Genomic DNA, 27,861 nt, shown 5'->3' with positions numbered 1-27,861 from the left:
TTTGTTTAATCACTCTTTTAGAATTGCCATTTTAGGTCATTTCAAGGTCTCTTCCTTATGGATAGAGTATATTTCTTCTCATCTTAAAATAGCAGAAGGAATTAAATGCAGAAGAAATGTCTTAATAATCAAAACACAGTGAAAATGAAAACCTGTTGTGTCGTTTGGCTTCTCAATGACTTAGAGAAAGGCATTGTGCAGTAGCTCTGTTCCCTTTTCCTTCCTGAATTGCATCAAAAGTACAGTGAGTTTCTAAACAACAACACTGGAACTTTGAAAATCAAGTATAACAGCCAGAAGCAGAAGTTGGGAAATTTTTTCCTAGCAAATGAGCTTTCCTATCTGCCAACAACTGTTACAGAATTCTTGGTACCCCACTGACAGACTTCTGATTCTCAACTTACTGGACTACCCTCATTCCATTAAAACGTCTTTTTCCTCCTTGAATTTTAGGGGAATTGTTTGTTCTGGATGTGATTTTTTTTTTTTTTTTGAGACAAAGAAAAAAACCAACCTGATTTGTACCCTACCCTAAATCTCTCAGCTTAAATTAAGATAAAAATCTTTACGATTTCTATCTTTTAAATTAAGTTAGGGGCTTCCCTGGTGGCGCAGTGGTTGAGAGTCTGCCTGCTAATGCAGGGGACACGGGTTCGGGCCCTGGGCTGAGAGGATCCCACATGCCGCGGGGCGGCTGGGCCCGTGAGCCATGGCTGCTGAGCCTGCGCGTCCGGAACCTGTGCTCCTCAACAAGAGAGGCCGCAATAGTGAGAGGCCCGCGCACTGTGATGAAGAGTGGCCCCCGCTTGCCACAACTAGAGAAAGCCCTCGCACAGAAACGAAGACCCAACACAGCAAAAATAAATAAATTAATAAATTAATAAACTCCTACCCCCAACATCTAAAAAAATAAATAAATAAATTAAGTTAAACATCTCAAAGATTTTTTTAAAAATTAAGTTAAAAAATCCTAAAGATAAAAGTAAAAACCTTATATTAAGATATAAGATTTAAGGGAGGGAATATTCTTAGTTGATAACTGGTAGAAAACTCTTGGAAAAGAATTTATCAAAATTGCATCCTGTGGAAACAAGTGTGTGATATCCTCAAAGATGATCCTTGATTTAATATATTTAGGGAAACAATGGATAGTTTATCTGTTCTGGAGAGTCATAATACTTCCATGTGCTTGTATGAGCAGAAAACATTTTCTTCTTTCTTATCTGTTGTAGTGGTAGCTTTTATACCATTTGCAAAATTCCCTGTTAAGAAAAAGTTACTGGGGCCTGGCTTACATGTTCCATGAATGATAGAGTACAGGCTTAGAGTAGAAGAACTAAGAGCGGCATTTGAACAATTATAACATTATAGCAAATATGTTTTGTTTGTTTTTTGCTATGTAGCAGTTAGGCACACAGTTGTAAAATGTTTACCTAAAGTAATTATAATTAATTTTTTTTAATGGAAGTGGAGTACCTAAATGTAGCTAGAGGAATGCTCATGAAAATTTACAGCTGCACAACTGGACAGCTGGAAATTATTTTAACAACCCCTGGGGTGAATTACCCAGGAAGAACAGTATTTCTCCAGTTTGCTGATAGAGATTTCTTACAGACTAGAGAAGAAAACACACTCACCTTGCTCTTGCTCCCCACTTCCTTTCCTTTCATTATACCTTGCCCTGACTGCCCATTAATCTCCAATTACATTTACTCTTATTTTTTACTCTAAATTCCTACTGCCTCAGTTTAATTGTCTGCAGACCCCCATAACCTGGGGCACACATTTTTTGGTTAGTATATGAGGGACATTCCTGGAATATTGTATGGCAGTTTCTCCATAGGGTGATCAGTGGGATACTACTGGTGTTCTCCGTCTATCTTTTAAGTTTGGTGGATCCTCTACTGAGAGAGCATTTCATATGCTTTGTGGTTCATAGTATACATACTGTACTGTACTGATGTTGTACTGTAGAGAACTGGTAATAGAAAGGGGCACTGTGACTGCGTGCGTATCTCCTGCCTTCCTTTCTCTCTGGTTAAGATGAGCAAAGGAGAATGCTGAGATTTGCAGCCGTCTGAGCTAAATGGTCTATGACTTTCTATAGGACATTGATTATAGGGTCTGGGGCAAAACTACCAAGAAGGGAAAGTTTGCCACTCCACTCCTTGCGTCTGTCAGAAGAGGAAGCATTTTCTTCAAGGCTGAGCCTTCCTCCTTGGCTATTCATACCATTTTTTTCCCCTGCTCCCCACCCCCAAAGTCTCAAGTCATTTTTATTCTCTCTTGCATCTTCACTTTCTTTTATCTACATACAAGGTTCAAACTTTCTTAACATAAGATAAACTTTCTTTCAACTTTGCCTATTAAACATAGTGTAAAAGAATGCTGGTGCTGGTATTTGATAGAAACTGCTCCTCCTCTGTAGAGGTGATAATCACTGTATTTATCTCACAGTTGTGAATATTACTTTAGCTAGCCCATAAAGCATTTAGCCCAGCCCTTGGCATATATGAAAGTCTACGTTAACGTTGGCTTTTGCTTTACTTTGTTGATCTAGTGGCTGTTTTTATTTCTTTCTCCCAAGGATATCTTACACTCACTTTCCTCTCTGTTTTACAACCTATTTCCTGACTCTCTCTCAATCTATTTGTTTGTCATGGACAAAAAATGTCCTCCTTACTTTGTTTTCAATATTAAACACTTCTCAGTTTTTCTTTGAAACTACCTATTTTTGTAATAATGCAAACATTTTTATTAAAGAGAAAAACTTTCTCCCTTCTTAACTTCAGGTATCATGTTACCATCCTGATTAGTAACTCTCTGTTTTTATTCCCTGAACTCTTCTACACACTATGCTTAGATGCTCCCAGAGGTTCCTGGCTCTTTTATCTTCTCTGTTCTCTGCTCCCCAGTGACTCTGTGGCTTTTGCCATACCTTAACATCGTTGTCCTCTGAATCCTCCCCCAGGCCTAAATCTCCGCATTTCTAACCACCACCGAATTTCATCAACCACCTTTCAAAACCTTTGTCATCTTTCAAGGACTTTCCTAAGTTTTGTGTCCTCCATGAAAACTCCCCAAATACTGGCAGACAGAAGGGATTTCTACTTCCAAGGAGTCCCACAGCTTGCTCTTGTGCCATACTTGGTATCTATTAGTAAACATAGTTTCTTCTCTTTTGGTGTTGGTCTTTGGGACACAATTTTATTTATTTTTATTACAATCATGTGATATGCCCATCAAAGTATTTTGGATGAATGAATGAATGAATGAAGCTATTATTCTTAGCGGTATCAACATTTTAAAGGAAGGGTGGGTAAGCTGATAGAATATATGCTGCCTATGGGTTCTGGAGGGCTGGTAACCATACTCATCATGCTTCAATGACATCTTTGGGAGGAGGGATGTGGTAGGTACTAAAGTCAGCTGTTAAGTTAAAAATGAATGCAGTCAAAATTATCCTTCAAAAGTCCCTTACATTGCTTAGAAAGAGAAGTATGTGAAGATTTGATCTCTAATTGCTTTTTCTCTATGTTGGAACTTTCTTCAATTGAGCACCAGATTAAATAGGGGATGTTGAAATACTACAGTGCAATCATTGCGATGAGATGGGCAGACTTAAGACATGCATGTGGGACCTGAGACCAACCAGGAAACTGTAGGTCCTGTCTCTCACTCACACTCAACCCTAGTGCCTATGAGGTCACTTTGGGGCAGTGGCCTTTCATGTGTGGTATCCCCAGGGACTCCTTGGGATCTTTGAGACCCTTTCAGAGGTCCTCAAAATCAAAATTATTACTTAAAAAAAAATATTTATTTATTTATTTATTTATGGCTGTGCTGGGTCTTAGTTGCAGCATGCAGGATCTTCGTTGCAGCATGCAGACTTCTTAGTTGCCTCACGCAGACTCAGTTGCAGCACGTGGACTCTTAGTTGCGGCATGCACACAGGATCTAGTTCCCCGACCAGAGATCAAACCCAGGCACCCTGCATTGGGAGTGCGGAGACTTACCCACTGGACCACCAGGGAAGTCCCCAAATTATTATTATTGTTTTTCTTTTGGCTGCATTGGGTCCTCGTTGCTGTGCATGGGCTTTCTCTAGTTGCGGCGAGCGGGGGCTACTCTTCGTTGCCGTGCGAGGGCTTCTCATTGCGGTGGCTTCTCTTGTTGAGGAGCACAGACTCTAGGAATGCGGGCTCAGTAGTTGTGGCTCACGGGCTCTAGAGTGCAGGCTCATAGCTGTGGCGCACGGGCTTAGTTGCTTCACAGCATGTGGGATCTTCCTGGACCAGGGATCGAACCTGTGTCCCCTGCACTGGCAGGCAGATTCTTAACAACTGTGCCACCAGGGAAGTCCCCCCAAATTATTTTTATAACAGTACATTATTTCCCTGTTTTACTCATTCTATCATGAGCATACAGTGGAGTTTTCCTGACGTTACATGACAAATCCATAATATCTAAAAAGGCTATTAAAATACTATTTCCTTTTTCCAACTCCATGTCTATGTGAGGCCAATTCTTTTTATATACTTCAACCAAAAACACTTTGTAACAGATTGAATGCAGAAGCAGATATGAGAATCCAGCTGTCTTAAGCCAGACAAAAATACAATGCCCGGGGCTTCCCTGGTGGCGCAGTGGTTGAGAGTCCGCCTGCTGATGCAAGGGACACGGGTTCGTGCCCCGGTCTGGGAAGATCCCACATGCCGCGGAGCGGCTGGGCCCGTGAGCCATGGCCACTGAGCCTGCGCGTCCGGAGCCTGTGCTCTGCAACGGGAGAGGCCACGGCAGTGAGAAGCCCGCGTACCACAAAAAACAAACAAACAAAAAAAAACAAAAAACAATGCTCTTTTCATAAACCTTTTAAAAATATTTTTCATGAAAAATATGTTACTTATTTTAACATGTAATAGGTTTACCATAATTATTTTAAATTAACGAATGGGTTAATACTTTAAAAAGTCCCAGTTCTAATTTTGAATATGTAAATATTGGTAGCTATACTCTGTAAGTGAAAGCTTTCTGGAGGTCCTTGGTAAATTTAATGACTGTGAAGGAGTCCTAAACCCCAAAAGTTTGAGAACTGCTGCTCTTGGGCATACTACACTCCTGAATGTGGAATGGCATTGATATTGTCCATACTTCAGCATTTTATATCTTCTTCTCACCTTTCTTCTTCTAGTCCTCTTTCATTCTTTTTTAGTTTCCACTTTTTAAAAATTGAAGTATAGTTGGTTTACAATGCTGTATTAGTTTCAACTGTACAGCAAAGTGATTCAGCTATATATATATATACACACACACATATACATATATGCATGTATTCTTTTTCAGATTCTTTTCCATTATAGATTATTACAAGATATTGAGTACAGTTCCCTGTGCTATATAGTAGGTCCTTGTTATTTACCTATTTTATATATAGTAGTGTGTGTCTGTTAATCCCAAACTCCTAATTTATCCCTCCCCACCTCCCCCCAATCCCCGCTATCTCCTTTGGTAGCCATAAGTTTGATTTCTATATCTGTTAGTCTACTTATATTTTGTAAAAAAATTCATTTGTATCTTTTTTAGATTCTCCATATAAGTGATATCATATAATATTTGTCTTTGTCTGACTGACTTAACTCAATATGATAAGCCCTCTCTCAGTCTTTCAGCAAAGATTTTGAATTTGTCCAAGTTAAATACGTGGCATGTGTCTGCATGGAATTTCAAGAAGCATTGTTCTTTCTGCCGTGTTACACTTAGAAAATGAAACAAGTAATCTTCGTTATACAAATAAACCTTACTATGGATGACATAAATGAAATTGCCTTTAACCTGTAATTCCTAATAAAGGCTTTATTGTCTCAGAGGATGGTGGGTTTTCTAAAAGTCAGTTATTTGAGTATAACTCCACCAATAGTGAAGCTTCACTCCAAGAAATTGTTTTTTAACTATGTAGTTCACTTGGATGTAGTCCTAGTAAAGTTTTGGATAATTTAACAAGATATTTGTAGCATAAATGAAGACCATCTGTGTACTTGGATAGCATATTTGTGGATATTTTGCTGGGTGGAAATTGGAAATTGAGTATATCTAACTTGGAAACCTTAATAGATTAGAGTGGTTATACAACAAATAGGCCCAGCATTCAGTTAAACTCTCTATTTCACTTTCCACGGGCAGTTGTAAAGAACACCCATAAGGGAAACCTCCCATTTCCTTTTCTCTTCTTATCAAAATGATTTCACATGATCTGAAATTATAAACATCTTGTTTGCAAGTTTAATTCCCTAGGATGCTGAATAAGGATGCATGTGTGACAAACAGAGGAAAGGATGTCTTCTCATTGCCATTTGAAACTGTGATTTTGGACTAACATAATGAGGGCTTTCACCAGTCTGGGGAGTGGAGGGATGGGGTGTGACATTTTTATTTTATTTATTTATTTATTTATTTTGTGGTACGCGGGCCTCTCACTGTTGTGGCCTCTCCCATTGCGGAGCACAGGCTCCGGACGCACAGGCTCAGTGGCCATGGCTCACGGGCCCAGCCGCTCTGCGGCATGTGGGATCTTCCCGGACCGGGGCACGAACCTGCGTCCCCTGCATCGGCAGGCGGACTCTCAACCACTGCACCACCAGGGAAGCCTGGGGTATGACATTTTAGTTTGAACTTTTATGATATGCTCTACTAAGTAGGTTACTGTTGAGTTCTTCTAATTCCCCATTAGACTCTGTGGAGAATTCATAAATGTTTTACTCATGTATTCATGAGTTTATATAATCTAAACAGCCATTCTGAAGTTCTAAATGCTTTTGCTCAACAAGGCAGTATATGAAAATTTCATATAAATTTCTCACCTAAACAGGAGAAGTGGCATTTTAGGGAACTGTGAGTTATTTAGTTGACATTCTATAAAGATGTTACAAAAGAAAAAAAAAAAAGAAAAAAGAAATCATTACCAGCAAATAGTGCCCTCTAACTACCCAAAAGAAGAAAATATGTAAGGGTATTTTGTGTTCTTTATGAAGTACTCCTAAATGCTGCCTTCTGGAAAGATTATTTACCAGAAAACCAGTGAGGTCAACTTGTGGCAGTGTTGGCGAGCCAGATCCTTGGGTTTGGGTTATTTTAGGTTTGGATGCCCTTTGCCTGAGATTCTTAATCTTGGATCAAGTGAGTCCCCCAAGGTATCCCTTAGATTGTGGACAAAACCCTGTAGGAGACCCTGAGCTGAGTCTTCAAAGTATACAGGCTGGCTTTGCACTGATGAGTTTCCCCAGCCAACAGATCATGCACTGTGGAAATCCATCTGCCTGGCACTCAGTTTGAAAAGGTCCTTGCTCCAAGGGAGGGACTGTGTAGAGAAAATAAAAAATGTCAGTCTGGAGTCTGAAAATATTTTCTCTATTTGATCCATTCTGGTGCTTCCCTGCATGCTATAGATTCCATGATAAATAAACTAATGCTTAATCTTGAAGTAGATTGCAATAATGTTAAGAAAAAAACAACTGAGTAGGTGCAGTTAAGCATTGTGAGTGCTGTGGTGTATATAAGATAGAGTGGGGGCTATAAAAAGGAAGTAGTCAGTTTCACCTGGAAAAGTATTTTTTAAATGTTAGATTTTTTTTTAAGTATGAAAAAGTTTTAAAAAAGAAAATAAATTACTTGTTAGCTGTGTGCCCTTCAACCCCCAATCACACAGTCCCCTGGATGTTAAAAAAAAAAAAAAATCCATGCACATTTAGAAGGATTTTTTTTTTAAATCAAGGAATGCCTGTAAGACTATTCCTTCTCAGAGATTCCCCTGAGAAAGAATTTGTTATCTGGAAACCCTAAAAAGCCCCAGTGTAGAAATACTTTCAGTGACATCAGGAATTAATTCATGTATAGCTACCATTAGAGGATTAGTCTTTGGACATTTCTTTGCTATTCCCCAGTCCTGGGCTTGTGTGTAAAATCTGATTATATTTTAGGGTAAGGCAAACTGTTTGTGCCAACACAGCCTGAGACCAGCACTATTTCCCTTCTTTATCCTCTGCCTTTCCCTTCCCCAAATAACAACCACAGTTAAAACACAACTCTCCTGCCCCAGTATATAAAAAACACCCAGTCTCTGAAGACTGTCATGATAGTTGCAGAAATGACATATTCTCTGCCGTCAATGACAATGTGCTGCTCCAAGTGGCAAACACATGTTGAGTATTTGGCCTCAATAGATTTGGGCTATTGAATCAAAGCTAACAAACATATGGTTCCTAATAGTTCTCTGTTGAACTGAACATGAGGGGACCTCTTCCATATGTGCTGAAGAGTATATTGCAAAGGCTACCATTATGAGGTAGGGGGAAAAAGTAAAGTTCTAAATTGAGAATTGTTTGAAACACTTGCAAATTAAGCCTGCTTTTCTTTTTCTGTAGTTTGGAGATAAGATATGGGAGTTGCAGGAGGAAAGTTTCCATGTTCTTGTTATGGTACAGGTTTCCTGTTTATACCCTTGGAGAGAAAATTGTATACATGGATTCTTGAAGTTCTATTTTAAGTGTGTGCATTTTGTTGCTCATTCAACAGTCATTGGGTTAGGCCCCGGGCAACAGAAATGACTGGCATGGGGCCTGTAGGAGCTGGAGTCTAGTGGGGGAAAATGGACCCATAAAAGTCATTCGTTTGTAATATGAGAGGACCTGGGAGGGAGATTTGGAGGTCAGGAAGTATTTTTCTATGAAAAAAATACATCAAAGTTAAGTTCCCATGCTACCAACCAAAAAGTGAATTTTTACCTTTGATATTACCATTAATAATAACTAAGCTTTACTGAGCCCGAGTAAGTCCCAGGGAGAAATCTAAGCCTTAATTCCTTTCAGTAGCCCAATGAGGTATTACTGTTATTATTATCTCCTTTTTAATAGATGGGAAAACAGGCCTGAAGAAAGTAATTTGCCCACATCGTTCTACTAGACTCAGCTGTCTAGCCTTTTAAAAGAAGGGAGTGGTTGAGCATAGCTTGCTTAATTTGTATACATAGGCTGCTAAATTAGGGACCCTTTTTGGAGTTGTTTTTTTTTAATTAATTAATTAATTATGGCTGCGCCAGGTCTTAGTTGCGGCATGCGGACTCAGTTGTGGCATGGGGACTCTTAGTTGCAGCACGCATGCAGGATCTGGTTCCCTAACCAGGGATTGAACCTGGGCCCCCTGCATTGCGAGTGTGGAGTCTTACCCACTGGACCACCATGGAAGTCCCTGGAGTCTTTTTTTTTTTTTTTTTTTTTTTTTTTTTTTTTTTTTCGGTACGCGGGCCTCTCACTGTTGTGGCCTCTCCCGTTGCGGAAAACAGGCTCCGGACGCGTAGGCTCAGTGACCATGGCTCACGGGCCCAGCCGCTCCGCGGCATGTGGGACCTTCCTGGACGGGGGCACGAACTCGTGTCCCCTGCATCAGCAGGCGGACTCTCAACCACTGCGCCACCAGGGAAGCCCCCTGGAGCCATTTTTAATAGGTAAATGTTACACATGAAGTTTAATGATATCAATTTGTTATCCGTTTCCTTCTTTTTATTCTAAGTTCCTTCAGAGTAAGAACTTTGTCTTATTTGCCATAGAATTCCCAGCATGCCATATGGAGGCCTATTTTTTTTTTTTTTTTTTTTTTTTTTTTTTTTGCGGTACGCAGGCCTCTCACCGCTGCGGCCTCTCCCACTGCGCAGCACAGGCTCCGGACGCACAGCCTCAGCGGCCACGGCTCACGGGCCCAGCCACTCCGCGGCACGCGGGATCCTCCCGGACCGGGGCACGAACCCGCGTCCCCTGCATCGGCAGGCGGACTCCCAACCACTGCGCCACCGGGGAAGCCCTGGAGGCCTATTTTAAAATATTTGTTGAATGAAATCAGATATTTTGAAATTCAGCCAATGGTAAGCCATGCTTATACAATGTGTATCAAATTGTCAACCTAAATAAAGAGGTAAACTGAGGCAAGCTTGAATGATCAGAAATTGAGTTTATTCAGGAATAGCAGAGGAATTGCAATTTGGGAAATGCATGCTGTAGCAAGCTACAGGCGAGTCTGTTGAGGGTTTGGGGCAGGGAGTGCAAAGAGGGAGACGTCCAGCCAGTGTCTAAGCAGTAAATTCATTGTCTTGAGGATGGGGAGAGATTCTTGGCATATGGTTATTGGTCAGGAAATAAGTCTCGTCTTCTATGAATCAGGCATTTATGGGAAATCAGTTTCTCAGTTAAGTTCCCTTCTGAGGGCACACGTGTGATGTTCTCCATTACATATCCTCCAGATTTGTTTTAGATTGAACTCTTTTACAGAATCTTGCTGAGGTTACATCTCTCCTCTGACACTCTTTCCAGCTTCCTGTCAAATCTTAGCCAAAGTGGGACTTTATAAGTGAGAATTCTGAAGTTTGAGAGCTTAATATTCACTCTGTAGGGTTATGGTACAAGATTTAAAAGTGACTTTTGGCAGAATTAAGAGAATGCTTCTGCTATATCTTTACTTCCTTGGTAGAGTTTTGTGCATTTAGGGATCTTTCACTTAAAATGAGATTGTGGACCAATTAACTTTGTGAATATTTTTGTGTTCACATTGGCTTATTTGTGTCTATGTTGTCTGTAATAGAAATTAATAAATGCTTAGGGGTTTGGGGCTGGTCTTGGCATTTTAATTAGGGTCTATTATATTTAAGTATATCTTGCCTACCTGGACTACTGTGGTTATACTGTGTTCTCATTTAATGAGACTATGAAAATAATGACATTTTTCTATTCAGTCCCAGAAATCCTGGATTGAAGGAGTGTTCGACAAGAGAGAATGTAACAAAATCATACCCAGCTCAAAAGACCCTCACAGGTACAATTTTTAATTACATTTTTCTTTTTAAAGCAACAGTACTTGGAGGACTGTTTACTGAAATTTAGAGGTATGACTTGTTTACCCTGATGGAGCCACTGTTAATATTGTGGTAGATTTCACTCTGCTGCTTTATCTTTGATGCTCCTGTTCCTCTTCCTGGGAGGATAGATACCAGGGAAATATCTAGTGCTACGTCCATTCCACCGGGTTTGGATAAAAAATTTACAATTTTTGAGTATTGAATATTCAAAATAGTGTGACTTCCTTATCCCCAAGTGTCTGTGAATATAGTAACTGGGATATTTCAGGACTCAATGCTCAGATTATGCAAACAGTTAATTTTTTCCTCCTGCAGGCTTTTTGCTTGAGCAGATAATGGGCAGCAGAATGGAATGATTTGAGTTTGATTATTCTGAGTTCTTGACAACCCTTTGGAAGTTCTACTTGTAGAACAAAGTTCAAAACAGCAGCCAGTGAAAGATAGAGGAAGAGAGGTCTATGGAAAATTCCCCAGGGTAATCGGGTCCATGAAATTAAGATTGGGTAGCATTGCCCTGGGGGAAAAGAATTAAAAGGAAAGGAAAATAAGAGAGCAGTATTTTAATTAGGGGGACCACTCTATTTTTAGATCCTGCTGAGCATTTGGCCTTACATTCATTTGAAGTTTAGAAATCACAGCTGTATGCTCATGAAAGGTAGCACGGTGAGGCCACTGAAATTCTAGTTCTTTGGGGATGATGACTAAAAGAGTGTTCTTTGCCTTTGTTAAATATTTACTAGTCCCACCCTCTTTGAGTTACCTGTGGCTTGTAAACCGCGTGATTGGAAATCCTCATTTTACCTGCTTATAAAATGTTTACAGAATAAAAAGGCAGGGTAACCTTGTTTTTTCCCTTCATCTTTTATGAGATTTTATAATATGATAGTGGCTGCAGTAGAAGGCACATTGAGCTCAGGTGGCTTCCACTGCTCTGCAAATGGAAAATCATCTTCACAGTCACCTTGAACCTCATGAAAAGTGGTAAACTGTAGGTCATTAGCCCACAGACTCAAGAAGAGTATCAGTGATCATAATTCCATGAATGGTCGAAGATATACTACTGTTTATGGGAAAAAAGCAGTCTCTCTTATTTTGTGATTGTAAAAAATGGATGGATGACTATGGCTATTCCTTCCATGCCAGCCTTTTTCTTAGATCCTAGTAAGATTCTCAAAACTGTGGCTTTCATGCAGTTTTCTTCCTTATGGTGCACAGCAAAAGAGTGATAGTTCACTATTTTAAATTTAGATAAAGGTTTGTCTTTTACTGATTCTTTTTGTAGCTCCTAATAAGAAACAAATCTGATAGACTTGATTACAACGTCTTTTTCTTTCTCATTTGGAACTTGTTGAAGTGAAGCTTCTGAGAAAAAAGATTTCTAAAAGGCTGGGGACAGGAAGAAGTGAAAGACCTGAATATTCATCTCTGAATAATTTAGAATGATTGATTCTATGAACACTACCATTTCTTCCATTATTTTACCTAGATTCCTCTTCTAGTTAAAACTTCTTCACACTTAAAATATGATCATTGATGATCATAATGCTAACTCCCAAATCCAGAAGGCTTTTTGAATCATAAAAAAGAGATTAATAAAGATAATTATTATAATCATGCCAACTGTTCCTCAGTTTGATAGTGTTTTAGGGTTTTAAAATTGTATATGTATGTTTTCTTACTTAATTCTCAGGAATTCTGTGTTATGTTCATAGTATAATAATAATAGCCACCATTATTATACATCCTGCAATGTACCAGATATTATAAGACACTTTACGTATATTATCACCCTTAATCCTTTTAATAACTGCATGGGTCAGATATTATTTTCAGATGTGAAAACTGGGGCTTAGAGGAATTGTTAAATCATTGAGATTTAAATCCAAATATTTTGGTTCCAAACTCAGTATTCTGTTAATTAGATCATAGTTGCTGTAGTGTAATTATATATGGTAAATGACATATGGGGATATTTGGGAGATGATGTATGAGTACTCAGTAAACCCTGATTTCCAGATTATGGAAGATTAACAGATATTTACTGTATAAGCATTAAATATGTTTTCAAATATATTAAAAAACTAACAGAGGTTTTATTTCTTTAATTTAGATGTACTGCAGGATGCCAGGTTTGTCAGAATTTAATCAGGTAAGACAGATAAACAGTTCTATGTTTCTATATTTCTCTGAAGTTGCATCTATTTTTTTGCATTAATTAACAATCCTTCCTTTTGATGTGCATCTTACATGAGGATTTTTCTTAATCTCCTTAAGTATTAAGATTTTTTAAAATTTAATTTTATTTATTTCTTATACAGCAGGTTCTTATTAGTTATCTCTTTTATACATATTAGTGAATACATGTCAATCCCAATCTCCCAATTCATCCCACCACCACCACATCACACCCCACTTTCCCCCCTTGGTGTCCATACATTTGTTCTCTACATCTGTGTCTCTATTTCTGCCCTGCAAACCAGTTCATCTGCACCATTTTTCTAGGTTTCACGTATATGCGTTAATTTATGATATTTGTTTTTCTCTTTCTGACTTATTTCACTCTGTATGACAGACTCTAGATCCCTCCACGTCTCTACAAATGACCCAATTTCATTCCTTTTTATGGCTGAGTAATATTCCATTGTATATATGTACCACATCTTCTTTATCCATTCGTCTGTAGATGGGCATTTAGGTTGCTTCCATGACCTGGCTATTTTAAAAAGAGCTGCAATGAGCATTGGGGTGCATGTGTCTTTTTGAATTATGGTTTTCTCTGGGTATATGACCAGTAGTGGGATTGATGGGTCATATGGTAATTCTATTTTTAGTTTTTTAAGGAACCTCCATGCTGTTCTCCATAGTAGCTGTATCAATTTACATTCCCACCAACAGTGCAAGAGGGTTCCCTTCTCTCCACACCCTCTCCAGCATTTGTTGTTTGTACATTTTCTGATAATGCCCATTCTAACTGGTGTGAGGTGATACCTCATTGTAGTTTAGATGTGCATTTCTCTAATAATTAGTGATGTTGAGCAGCTTTTCATGTGCTTCTTGGCCATCTGTATGTCTTCTTTGGAGGAATGTCTATTTAGGTCTTCTGCCCATTTTTGGATTGGGTTGTTTGTTTTATTTAATATTGAGCTGCATGAGCTGTTTATATATTTTGGAGATTAATCCTTTGTCCATTGATTCATTTGCAATTATTTTCTCCCATTCTGAGGATTGTCTTTTCATCTTGTTTGTAGGTTCCTTTGCTTTGCAAAAGCTTTGAAGTTTCATTAGGTCCCATTTGTTTATTTTTGTTTTTATTTCCATTACTCTAGGAGGTGGATCAAAAAAAATCTTGCTGTTATTTATGTCAAAGAGTGTTCTTCCTATGTTTTCCTCTAAGAGTTTTATAGTGTCCAGTCTTACATTTCAGTCTCTAATCCATTTTGAGTTTATTTTTGTATATGGTGTTAGGGAGTGTTCTAATTTCATTCTTTTACATGTAGCTGTCCAGTTTTCCGAGCACCACTTATTGAAGAGACTGTCTTTTCTCCATTGTATATCCTTGCCTCCTTTCTCATAGATTAGTTGACCATAGGTGCATGGGTTTATCTCTGGGCTTTCTATGCTATTCCATTGATCTATATTTCTGTTTTTGTGCTAGTACCATATTGTCTTGATTACTATAGCTTTGCAGTATAGTCTGAAGTCAGGGAGTCTGATTCCTCCAGCTCCGTTTTTTCCCCTGAAGACTGCATTGGCTATTTGGGGTCTTTTGTGTCTCCATACAAATTTTAAGATTTTTTGTTCTAGTTCTGTAAAAAATGTCATTGATAAGTTGATAAGGATTGCACTGAATCTGTAGATTGCTTTGGGTAGTATAGTCATTTTCACAATATTGATTCTTCCAATCCAAGAACATGGTATATCTCTCCATCTGTTGGTATCATCTTTAATTTCTTTCATCAGTGTCTTATAGTTTTCTGCATACAGGTATTTTGTCTCCTTAGGGAGGTTTATTCCTACGTTTTTTATTCTTTTTGTTGCAGTGGGAAATGGGAGTGTGTCCTTAATTTCTCTTTCAGATTTTTCATCATTAGTGTATAGGAATGCAAGAGATTCCTGTTCATTAATTTTGTATCCTGCAACTTTACTAAATTCATTGATTAGCTCTAATAGTTTTCTGGTGGCATCTTTAGGATTCTCTATGTATAGTATCATGTCCTCTGCAAACAGTGACAGTTTTTCTTCTTCTTTTCCAATTTGTATTCCTTTTATTTCTTTTTCTTCTCTGCTTGCCGTGGCTAAGACTTCCAAAACTATGTTGAATAAGAGTGGCGAAAGTGGACATCCTTGTCTTGTTCCTGATCTTAGAGGAAATGGTTTCAGTTTTCCACCACTGAGGAGGATGTTTGCTGTGGGTTTGTTGTATATGGCCTTTATTATGTTGAGGGAGGTTCCCTCTATGTCCACTTTCTGGAGAGCTTTTATCATAAATAGTATTGAATTTTGTCAAAAGCTTTTTCTACATCTATTGAGATGATCATATGGTTTTTATTCTTCAGTTTGTTAATACAGTGTATCACGTTGATTAATTTGCGTATATTGAAGAATCCTCGCGTCCCTGGGATAAATCCCACTCGATCATGGTGTATAATTCTTTTAATGTGTTGTTGGATTCTGTTTGCTGGTATTTTGTTGAGGATTTTTGCATCTATATTCATCAGTGATATTGGTCTGTAATTTTCTTTTTTTATAGTATCTTTGTCTGGTTTTGGTGTCAGGGTGATGGTGGCCTCACAGAATGAGTTTGGGAGTGTTCCTTCCTCTGCAGTTTTCTGGAAGAGTTTGAGAAGGATGGGTGTTAGCTCTTCTCTAAATATTTGATAGAATTCACCCGTGAAGCCATCTGGTCCTGGACTTTTGTTTGTTGGAAGATTTTTAATCACAGTTTCAATTTCAGTGTTTGTGATTGGTCTGTTTATATTTTCTATTTCTTCCTGGTTCAGTCTTGGAAAGTTGTGCTTTTTTAAGAATTTGTCCATTTCTTCCAGGTTGTCCATTATATTGGCATAGAGTTGCTTGTGGTAGTCTCTTAGGATGCTTTGTATTACTGCGGTGTCTGTTGTAACTTTTCCTTTTTCATTTCTAATTTTATTGATTTGAATCCTCTCCCTCTTTTTTTTTTTTTTTTTTTTTTTTTACGGTACGCGGGCCTCTCACTGCTGTGGCCTCTCCCAGAGCACAGGCTCCAGACGCACAGGCTCAGCGGCCATGGCTCACGGGCCCAGCCACTCCGCGGCATGTGGGATCTTCCCGGACCGGGACACGAACCTGTATCCCCTGCATCGGCAGGCGGACTATGAACCACTGCGCCACCAGGGAAGCCCCTCCCTCTTTTTCTTGATGAGTATGGCCAATGGTTTATCAATTTTGTTTATCTTCTCTAAGAACCAGCTTTTAGTTTTATTGATCATTGGTACTGTTTTCTTTGTTTCTATTTCATTTATTTCTCCTCTGATCTTTATCATTTCTTTCCTTCTACTAACTTTGGGTTTTGTTTGTTCTTCTTTCTCTAGGTTTTTTCAGTGTAAGGGTTAGATTGTTTATTTGAGATTTTTCTTGTTTCTTGAGGTAGGCTTGTATTGCTATAAACTTCCCTCTTAGAACTGCTTTTGCTGCATCCCGTAGGTTTTGGATTGTCGTGTTTTCATTGTCATTTGTCTCTAGGTATTTTTTGATTTCCTCTTTGATTTCTTCAGTGATCTCTCGGTTATTTAGTAACGTTTAGCCTCCATGTGTTAGTGTTTTTTTACGTTTTTTTTCCCTGGAATTGATTTCTAATCTCATAGCATTGTGGTCAGAAAAGATGCTTGATATGAATTCACTTTTCTTAAATTTACTGAGGCTTGATTTTTGACCCAAGATGTGATCTATCCTGGAGAATGTTCCATGTGCACTTGAAAAGAAAGTGTAATCTGCTGTTTTTGGATGGAATGTCCTATAAATAACAATTAAATCTATCTGGTATTGTGTCATTTAAAGCTTGTGTTTCCTTATTAATTTTCTGTTTGGATGATCTTTCCATTGGTGTAAGTGAGGCTTTAAAGTCCCCCACTATTATTGTGTTGCTGTCGATTTCCTCTTTTAGTGCTGTTAGCCATTGCCTTATGTATTGAGGTGCTCCTGTGTTGGGTGCATATTATAATTGTTATGTCTTCTTCCTGGATTAATCCCTTGATCATTATGCAGTGTCCTTCCTTGCCTCTTATAACATTCTTTATTTTAAAGTCTATTTTATATGATATGAGTACTGCTACTCCAGCTTTCTTTTGATTTCCATTTGCGTGGAATACCTTATTCCATCCCCTCACTTTCAGTCTGTATGTGTCCCTAGTTCTGAAGTGGATCTCTTGTAGAAAGCATACATATGGATTTTGTTTTTGTATCCATTCAGTGAGCCTGTATCTCTTGGTTGGAGCTTTTAATCCATTCACGTTTAAGGTACTTATTGATATGTATGTTCCTATTCCCAGTTTCTTAATTGTTATGGGTCTGTTTTTGTAGGTCTTTTTCTTCTCTCGTGTTTCCCACTTAGAGAAGTTCCTTTAGCATTTGTTGTAAAGCTGGTTTGGTGGTGCTGAATTCTCTTAGCGTTTGCTTGTCTGTAAAGCCTTTGATTTCTTTGTCGAATCTGAATGAGATCCTTGCTGGGTAGAGTAATCTTGGTTGTAGGTTCTTCCCTTTCATCACTTTAAATATATCATGCCACTTCCTTCTGGCTTGTAGAGTTTCTGCTGAGAAATCAGCTATTAACCTTGTGGGAGTTCCCTTGTATGTTATTTGTCGTTTTTCCCTAGTTGCTTTCAGTAATTTTTCTTTGTCTTTAATTTTTGTCAGTTTGATTACTATGTGTCTTGGTGTGTTTCTCCTTGAGTTTATCCTGTATGGGACTCTCTGCGCTTCCTGGACTTGGGTGGCTATTTCCCATGTTAGGGAAGTTTTCGACTGTAATCTCTTCAAATATTTTCTCAGGTCCTTTCTCTCTCTCTTCTCCTTCTGGGACCCCTAATGTGAATGTTGTTGCATTTAATGTCCCAGAGGTCTCTTAGGCTGTATTCATTTCTTTTCATTCTTTTTTCTTTATTCTGTTCCACGGTAGTGAATTCCACCATTCTGTCTTCCAGGTCACTTGTCTGTTCTGCCTCAGTTATTCTGCTATTGATTCCTTCTAGGGTATTTTTCATTTTAGTTATTTATTGTTCATCTCTGTTTGTTTGTTCTTTAATTCTTCTAGGTCTTTGTAAAACATGTCTTGTATCTTCTTGATCTTTGCCTCCATTCTTTTTCTGAGGTCCTGGATCATGTTCACTATCATTATTCTGAATTCTTTTTCTGGAAGGTTGCCTATCTTCACATCATTTAGTTGCTTTTCTGGGGTTTTGTCTTGTTTCTTCATCTGGTACATAGCCCTCTGCCTTTTCATCTTGTCTATCTCTATGTGAATGTGGTTTTTGTTCCACAGGCTGCAGGATTGTAGTTCTTCTTGCTTCTGCTATCGACCCTCTGGTGGATGAGGCTATCTAAGAGGCTTGTGCAAGTTTCCTGATGGGAGGGACTGGTGGTGGGTAGAGCTGGGTGTTGCTCTGGTGGGCAGAGTTCAGTAAAACTTTAATCAGCTTGTCTGCTCATGGGTGGGGCTGGGTTCCTTCCCTGTTGGTAAACAATCAAACAAGCCTGAGGTGACCCAACACTGGAGCCTACCGGCTCTTTGGGGGGCGGCTAATGGCAGACTCTGGGAGGGCTCACACCAAGGAGTACTTCCCAGAACTTCTGCTCCCAGTGTCCTTGTCCTCATGGTGAGCCACAGCCACCCGCCACCTCTGCAGGAGACCCTCCAACACTAGCAGGTAGGTCTGGTTCAGTCTCCCATGGGGTCACTGCTCCTTCCCCTGGGTCCCGATGTGCACACTACTTTGTGTTTGCCCTCCAAGAGTGGAGTCTCTGTTTCACCCAGTCCTGTTGAAGTCCTGCAGTCAAATCCCACTAGCCTTCAAAGTCTGATTCTCTAGGAATTCCTTCTTACATTGCCAGACCCCAAGTTTGGGAAGCCTGACAGTGGGGCTCAGAACCTTCACTCCAGTGGGTGGACTTCTGTGGTATAAGTGTTCTCCAGTTTGTGAGTCACTCACCCAGCAATTACGGGATTTGATTTGATTGTGACTGCGCCCCTCCTACCATCTCATTGTGGGTTCTCCTTTGTCTTTGGATGTGTGGTATCTTTTTTGGTGAGTTCCAGTGTCTTCCTGTCAATGATTGTTCACAAGATTATTTTTTAAATACAGTTTATGAGATGTAATTGCCATAAACTGCACATATTTAAAATATACAATTTGATGTTTGTTTTTGTTTTCTTTATTATTTTAATCATTTTTAACAGTACAGTTCAGTAGTGTTAAGTTTATTCACATTGTTGTGTTGTGGATCTCCAGAACTTTTTATCTTGCAAAATTGAATGTGTATACTACATTTTGTTCATCCATTCATATATTGATGAATACATGGGTTGCTTCTACCTCTTGGCTGTTGTGAATAACACTGCTATGAACATGGGTGTTTAAGAGATTTTTAGTGTTTTCTTAAAACATTCCAAAAATGATTCTAATATGTAGCCATGGAAGAGAACCAGTGAGTATGTTTTTAAACTTAGAAAACAACCTAGTGTTGGAAATCAAATATAAATCTCAGTGTGAAGTTTTAAAAATTGTTAATATATGTCGTCTATATATTACTCTAGGAACATGTAGAAACATTACATCTATTTTCTATTCTGAAATTGTGTGTTTTCTATTTTGAAATTGGTATTTATCCCAAATTTAAGGTGTTACTGTGGGCGATTGCTTAGAGACCATTATGGGATAGATTATGCCTGGACCATCTCAGCTGCCAACGGTAGTGAAAATGAACAATGGTCTGTTGAAAAGCACACAACAAAAAGCTCTACAGATACCTTTGGCACGATTAACTTCCAAGATGGAGAGCACACCCACCACTCTAAGGTTTGCTAATAACCTACATTATTTTGCTGATTTTTAAAAAATATTTTTATTGGAGTATAATTGCTTTACAATGGTGTGTTAGTTTCTGCTTTATAACAAAGTAAATCAACTATACATATACATATATCCCCATATCTCCACCCTCTTACGTCTCCCTCCCACCCTCCCTATCCCACCCCTCTAGATGGGCACAAAGTACCGAGCTCATCCCCCTGTGCTATGCAGCTGCTTTCCACTAGCTATCTATTTTACATTTGATAGTGTATATATGTCCATGCCACTCTCTCACTTCGTCTCAGCTTACCCTTCCCCCACTCCGTGTACTCAAGCCCCTCCTGTACATCCGTGTCTTTATTCCTGTCCTGCCCACAGGTTCTTCAGAACTATTTTTTTTTTTAGATTCCATATATATGTGTTAGCATACAGTATTTGTTTTTCTCTTTCTGACTTACTTCACTCTGTATGACAGACTCTAGGCCCATACACCTCACTACAAATAATTCAGTTTTGCTTCTTTTTATGGCAGAGTAATATTCCACTGTACATATGTGCCACATCTTCTTTATTCATTCATCTGTCAGTGGACACTTAGGTTGCTTCCCTGTCCTGGCTATTGTAAATAGAGCTGCAATGAACATTGTGGTACATGACTCTTTATGAATTATGGTTTTCTCAGGGTATATGCCAAGTAGTGGGATTTCTGGGTCATATGGTAGTTCTATTTTTAGTTTTTTAAGGAACCTCCATACTGTTCTCCATAGTGGCTGTATCAATTTACATTCCCACCAGTACCGCAAGAGGGTTCGCTTTTCTCCACACCCTCTCCAGGATTTATTGTTTGTAGATTTTTTGATTCTAACTGGTGTGAGGTGATACCTCATTGTAGTTTTGATTTGCATTTCTCTAACGATTAGTGATGTTGAGCATCCTTTCATATGTTTGTTGGCAATCTGTATATCTACTTGGAGAAATATCTATTTAGGTCTTCTACCCATTTTTGGATTGGGTTGTTTTTTTGATATTGAGCTGCATGAGCTGCTTGTAGATTTTGGAGATTAATCCTTTGTCAGTTGCTTCATTTGCAAATGTTTCCTCCCATACTGAGGGTTGTCTTTCTGTCTTGTTTATGGTTTCCTTTACTGTGCAAAAGCTTTTAAGTTTCATTAGGTGCCATTTGTTTATTTTTGTTTTTATTTGCATTTCTCTAGGAGGTGGGTCAAAAGGATCTTGCTGTGATTTATGTCTAAGTGTTCTGCCGATGTTTTCCTCTGAGAGTTTTATAGTGTCTGGTCTTACATTTAGGTCTTTAATCCATTTTGAGTTTATTTTTGTGTATGGTGTTAGGGAGTGTTCTAATTTCATTCTTTTATATGTAGCTGTCCAGTTTTCCCAGCACCACTTATTGAAGAGGCTGTCTTTTCTCCATTGTATATTCTTGCCTCCTTTATCAAAAATAAGGTGACCATAGGTGTGTGGGTTTATCTCTGGGCTTTGTATACCATTCCATTGATCTATATTTCTGTTTATGTGACAGTACAATACTGTCTTGATTACCGTAGCTTTGTAGAATAGTCTGAAGTCTGGGAGCCTGATTCCTCCAGCTCCGTTTTTCTTTCTCAAGATTGCTTTGGCTGTTCGGGGTTTTTGTGTTTCCACACAAATTTTGAAATTTTTTGTTCTAGTTCTGTGAAAAATGCCAGTGGTAGTTTGATAGGGACTGCACTGAATCTGTAGATTGCTTTGGGTAGTATAGTCATTTTCACAGTGTTAATTCTTCTGATCGAAGAGCATAGGATATCTCTCCACCTGTTTGTGTCATCTTTAATTTCTTTCATCAGTGTCTTATAGTTTTCTGCATACAGGTCTTTTGTCTCCTTAGGTACGTTTATTCCTAGGTATTTTATTCTTTTTATTGCAGTGGTAAATGGGAGTGTTTCCTTAATTTCTCTTCCAGATTTTTCATCATTAGTGTATAGGAATGCAAGAGATTTCTTTGTATCTTCCTACTTTACCAAATTCATTGATTAGCTCTAGTGTTTTTTTGGTAGCTTCTTTAGGATTCTCTGTATATAGTATCATGTCATCTGCAAACAGTGACAGCTTTTCCTCTTTTCTGATTTAGATTCCTTTTCTTTCTTTTTCTTCTCTGATTGCAATGGCTAGAACTTCCAACAGTATGTTGAATAATAGTGGTGAGAGTGGACAACCTTGTCTTGTTCCTGATGTTAGAGGAAATGGTTTCAGTTTTTCACCATTGAGAACAATGTTGGCTATGGGTTTGTCATATATGGCCTCTGTTGTGTTGAGGTAAGTTCCCTCTGTGCCTACTTTCTGGAGGGTTTTTATTTTAAATGGGTGTTGAATTTTGTTGAAAGCTTTTTCTGCATCTGTTGAGATGATCATATGTTTTTTTCTCCCTCAATTTGTTAATATGGTGTATCACGTTGATTGATTTGCATATATTGAAGAATCCTTGCCTTCCTGGGATAAACCCCACTTGATCATGGTGTATGAGCCTTTTAATGTGCTGTTGGATTCTGTTTGCTAGTATTTTGTTGAGGATTTTTGCAGCTTTGTTCATCAGTGATATTGGCCTGTAGTTTTCTGTCTTTGTGACATCTTTGTCCGGTTTTGGTATCAGGATGATGGTGGCCTCGTAGAATGAGTTTGGGAGTGTTCCTCCCTCTGGTATATTTTGGAAGAGTTTGAGTAGGATAAGTGTTAGCTCTTCTCTGAATGTTTCATAGAATTCACCTGTGAAGCCATCTGGTCCTGGTCTTTTGTTTGTTGGAAGATTTTTAATCACAGTCTCAACTTCAGTGCTTGTGATTGGTCTGTTTATATTTTCTATTTCTTCCTGGCTCAGTCTTGGGAAGTTGTGCTTTTTAAAAAATTTGTCCATTTCTTCAAGGTTGTCCATTTTATTGGCATATATTTGCTTGTAGTAATCTCTCATGATCCTTTGTATTTCTGCAGTGTCAGCTGTTAGTTCTTCTTTTTCATTTCTAATTCTGTCGATTTGAGTCTTCTCCCTTTTTTTCTTGATGAGTCTGGCTAATGGTTTATCAATTTTGTTTATCTTCTCAAAGAACCAGCTTTTAGTTTTATTGATCTTTTTTTTTTGTGGTACGCGTGCCTCCCACCACTGTGGCCTCTCCTGCCGCAGAGCACAGGCTCCGGACAAGCAGGCCCAGTGGCCACAGCTCAAGGGCCCAGCTGCTCCACGGCATGTGGGATCCTCCCGGACTGGGACACGAACCTGCGCCCCCTGCATCGGCAGGCGGACTCCCAACCACTGCGCCACCAGGGAAGCCCCAGTTTTATTGATCTTTGCTATCTATCGTTTCCTTCATTTCTTTTTCCTTTATTTCTGATATGATCTTTATGATTCCTTTCCTTCTGCTAACTTTGGGTTTTTTTTTTCTTCTTTCTATAATTGCTTTAGGTTTAAGTTTAGGTTGTTTATTTGAGATGTTTCTTGTTTCTTGAGGTAGGATTGTATTGCTATAAACTTCCCTCTTAGAACTGCTTTTGCTGAATCCCATAGGTTTTGGGCCCTTGTGTTTTCATTGTCATTTGCTTCCTGGTATTTTTTTATTTCCTCTGATTTCTTCAGTAATCTCTTGGTTATTTACTAGTGTATTGTTTAGCCTCCATGTGTTTGTATTTTTTACAGATGTTTTCCTGTAATTGATATGTAGTCTCATAGTGTTGTGGTCGGAAAAGATACTTTATATGATTTTAATTTTCTTAAATTTACCAAGGCTTGATTTGTGACCCAAGATATGATCTATCCTGGAGAATGTTCCATGAGCACTTGAGAAGAAAGTGTATTCTTTTGTTTTTGGATGGAATTCCCTATAAATATCAATTAAGTCCATGTTGTTTAATGTGTCTTTTAAAGCTTTTGTTTCCTTATTTATTTTCATTTTGGATGATCTGTCCATTGGTGAAAGTGGGGTGTTAAAGTCCTCTACTATGATTGTGTTACTGTCGATTTCCCCTTTTATGGCTGTTAGCATTCGCCTATGTATTGAGGTGCTTCTATGTTTGGTGCATAAATATTTACAATTGTTATACCTTCTTCTTGGATCGATCACTTGATCATTATGTAGTGTCCTTCTTTGTCTCTTGTAGTAGTCTTTATTTTTTATTTTTATTTTTATTTTGCTATACGCGGGGCTCTCACTGTTGTGGCCTGTCCCGTTGCAGAGCGCAGGCTCTGGACGCGCAGGCTCAGCGGCCATGGCTCACGGGCCCAGCCGCTCCGCGGCATGTGGGATCTTCCCGGACCGGGGCACGAATCCGTGTTCCCTGCATCGGCAGGCAGACTCTCAACCACTGTGCCACCAGGGAAGCCCCTAGTAGTCTTTATTTTAAAGTCTATTTTGTCTGATGAGAGAATTTGCTACTCCAGCTTTCTTTTGACTTCCATTTGTATGGAATATCTTTTTCCATCCCCTCACTTTCAGTCTGTATGTGTCCCTAGGTCTGAAGTGGGTCTGTTGTAGACAGCATCTATACTGGTCTTGCTTTTGTATCCATTCAGCCAGTCTATGTCTTTTGGTTGGAGCATTTAATCCAATTACATTTAAGGTAGTTTTTGCTATGTATGTTCCTGTTACCATTTTCTAAATTGTTTTGAGTTTGTTATTGTAGGTCTTTTCCTTCTCTTGTATTTCCTGCCTAGAGAAATTCCCTTAGCATTTGTCATAAAGCTGGTTTTGTGGTGCTGAATTCTCTTAGCTCTTGCTCATCTGTAAATGTTTTAATTTCTCCCTCGAATCTGAATAAGATCCTTGCTGGGTAGAGTAATCTTGTTTGTAGGTTTTCCTTTTCATCACTCTAAATATGTCCTGCCACTCCCTTCTGGCTTGCAGAGATTTTCCTGAAAGATCAGCTGTTAACCTTATGGGGATTCTCTTCTATGTTATTTGTTGTTTTTCCCTTGCTGCTTTTAATGTTTTTGTTTGTATTTAATTTTTGATAGTTTGATTAATATATGTCTTGGCATGTTTCCCCTTGGGCTTATCCTGTATGGGACTCTCTGTGCTTCCTGGACTTGATTGACTCTTTCTTTTCCTATATTAGGTCAGTTTTCAACACTAATTTCTTCAAATATTTTCTCAGTCCCTTTCTTTTTCTCTTCTTCTTCTTGGACCCCTATAATTTGAATGTTGGTGCGTTTAATGTTGTCCCAGAGGTTTCTGAGACTGTCCTCAATTCTTTTCATTCCTTTTTGTTCATTCTGCTCTGTAGTAGTTATTTCCACTATTTTATCTTCCTGGTCACTTATCCGTTCTTCTGCCTCAGTTATTCTGCTATTGATTCCTTGTAGAGAATTTTTAATTTCATTTATTGTGTTGTTAATCATTTGTTGTTTGCTCTTTAGGTCTTCTAGGTCCTTGTTAAACATTTCTTGTATTTTCTCCATTCTATATCCAAGATTTTAGATCATCTTTACTATCATTACTCTGAATTCTTTTTCAGGTGGACTGCCTATTTCCTCTTCATTTGTTTGGTCTTGTGGGTTTTTACCTTGCTCCTTCGTGTGCTGTGTGTTTCTCTGTCTTCTCATTTTGCTTACCTTACTGTGTTTGAGGTCACCTTTTTACAGGCTGTAGGTTCGTAGTTCCTATTGTTTTTGGTGTCTGCCCCCAGTGGCTAAGGTTGGGTCAATGGGTTGTGTAGGCTTCCTGGTGGAGGGGACTGGTGCCTGTGTTGTGGTGGATAAGCCTGGGTCTTGTCTTTCTGGTGGGCAAAACCGCATCCAGTGGTGTCTTTTGGGGTGTCTGTGACTTTATTATGATTTTAGACAGTGTCTCTGCTAATGGGTGGGGTTGTGTTCCTGTTTTGTTAGTTTTTTCGCATAGGGTGTCCAACACTGTACCTTGCTGGTTGTTGAGTGGAGCTGGGTCTTAGCGTTGAGATGGAGATCTCTGGGAGAGCTTTCGCCTTTTGATATTACATGGAGCTGGGAGGTCTCTGGTGGGCCAATGTCCTGAACTCAGCTCTCCCACGTCAGAGGCCCAGGCCTGACACCCGGCCCGAGCCCGAAGTGCCTGTCAGCCACACTGCTCAGAAGTAAAGGGAGAAAGAAAGAAATAAAGAAAAAAATAGAATAAAGTTATTAAAATAAAAAATAAACATATATATTTAAAATAAAAAAAGTTAAAAGTAATAAAAAAATAAAGAACGAAAGAAAGAAGACAGCAATCAAACCAAAAAACAAATCCACCAATGGTAACCAGCACTAAAAACTATACTAGAGGGCTTCCCTGGTGGCGCTGTGGTTAAGAATCCACCTGCCAATGCAAGGGACATGGGTTCAAACCCTGGTCCAGGAAGATCCCACATGCCATGGAGCAACTAAGCCCGTGTACCACAACTATTGAGCCTGCGCTCTAGAGCCTGTGAGCCACAACTACTGAGCCTTCATGCCACAAGTACTTCAGCCCGTGCGCCTAGAGCCCATGCTCCACAACAAGAGAAGCCACCGCAGTGAGTGCGGACTTCTCATTGCGGTGGCTTCTCTTGTTGTGGAGCATGGGCTCTAGGTGCACGGGCTGAAGTAGTCACCGTGACAAAGAGTAGCCCCCGTTCGCCGCAACTAGCGAAAGCCTGCGTGCAACAACAAACACCCAAGGCAGCCAAAGATAAAGAAAAAAGGAAAAAAAAACTGTACTAAAAAAAAAAACCAGACAGACAGAACCCTAGGACAAATGGTAAAAGCAAAGCTATACAGACAAAATGACACAAAGAAGCATACACATACACACTCACAGAAAGAGAAAAAGGAATAAAAAAATCTATATGTATATGAAAAAGGAAGCAAGCAGCCAAATCAATAAACAAATCTACCATTGATAATAAACTCTAAATACTAAACTAAGATAAACATAAAACCAAAAACAAATTAGATGCAGAAAGCAAATCCCAAGTCTATAGTTGCTCCCAAAGTCCACCGCCTCAATTTTGGGATGATTTGCTGTCTATTCAGGTATTCCACAGATGTAGGTACATCAAGTTGATTGTGGAGATTTAATCCACTGCTCCTGAGGCTGCTGGGAGAAATTTCCCTTTCTCTTCTTTGTTCGCACAGCTCCTGCGTCTCAGCTTTGGATTTGTCCTCGCCTCTACGTGTAGGTCTCTTGAGTGCGCCTGTTCCCGCTGAGACAGGATGGGGTTAAAGGAGCAGCTGCTTCAGGGGCCCTGGCTCACTCAGCCCGGGGTTGGGGAGGGAGGGGTACAGAATGCGAGGTGAGCCTGCGGTGGCAGAGGTCACAGTGACATTGCACCAGCCTGAGGCGTGCTGTGTGTTCTCCTGGGGAAGTTGTTCCTGGATCCCGGGACCCTGGCAGTGGCGGGCTGCACAGGCTCCTGGGAGGGGAGGTGTGGATAGTGACCTGTGCTCGCACACAGCCTTCTTGATGGCGGCAGCATCAGCCTTAGCCTCTCATGACCGTCTCTGGGGTCCACGCTGATAGCCGTGGCTCGCGCCCATCTCTGGAGCTCCTTTAGGTGGTGCTCTGAATCCCTCTCCTCGCACACCCCGAAATAATGGTCTCTTACCTCTTAGGCAGGTCCAGACTTTTTCCCGGACTCCTTCCCTGTTAGCTGTGGCGCACTAGCCCCTTCAGGCTGTGTTCACTCAGCCAACCCCAGTCCTCTCCCTGGGATCTGACCTCCGAAGCCTGCGCCTCAGCTCCCAGCCCCCACCTGCCCCGGCCGGTGAGCAGACAAGCCTCTTGGGCTGGTGAGTGCTGGTCGGCACCGATCCTCTGTGCGGCAATCTCTCCGCTTTGCCCTCCGCACCCCTGTTGTGCTCTCCTCCGTGGCTCGGAAGCTTCCCCACCGCCACCCCCCGCCCCCATATCCGCCATTGAAGGGGCTCCCTAGTGTGTGGAAACTTCA

The 27,861-nt window shown here is 39.7% G+C and overlaps 1 protein-coding gene across 1 annotated transcript in view; it reads left to right on the top strand.

The window, feature by feature from the left end:
• The window catches only part of TRPM6 (transient receptor potential cation channel subfamily M member 6), a 139,678-nt gene that overhangs the window by 9,797 nt on the left and 102,020 nt on the right, over positions 1 to 27,861 (top strand). The window contains 3 exon segments of the mRNA XM_081236652.1: positions 10,775 to 10,854; positions 13,008 to 13,046; positions 19,770 to 19,947. Of these exon segments, the coding sequence (XP_081092778.1) occupies positions 10,775 to 10,854; positions 13,008 to 13,046; positions 19,770 to 19,947 (297 nt within the window).

Source organism: Mesoplodon bidens (assembly GCF_964165515.1).
Source record: "Mesoplodon bidens genome assembly, chromosome: 6".
Classification (NCBI taxonomy): Eukaryota; Metazoa; Chordata; class Mammalia; order Artiodactyla; family Ziphiidae; genus Mesoplodon; species Mesoplodon bidens.
The sequence above is the reverse complement of the archived record's forward strand: the minus strand, read 5'-3'. Positions and strand labels throughout refer to the sequence as shown.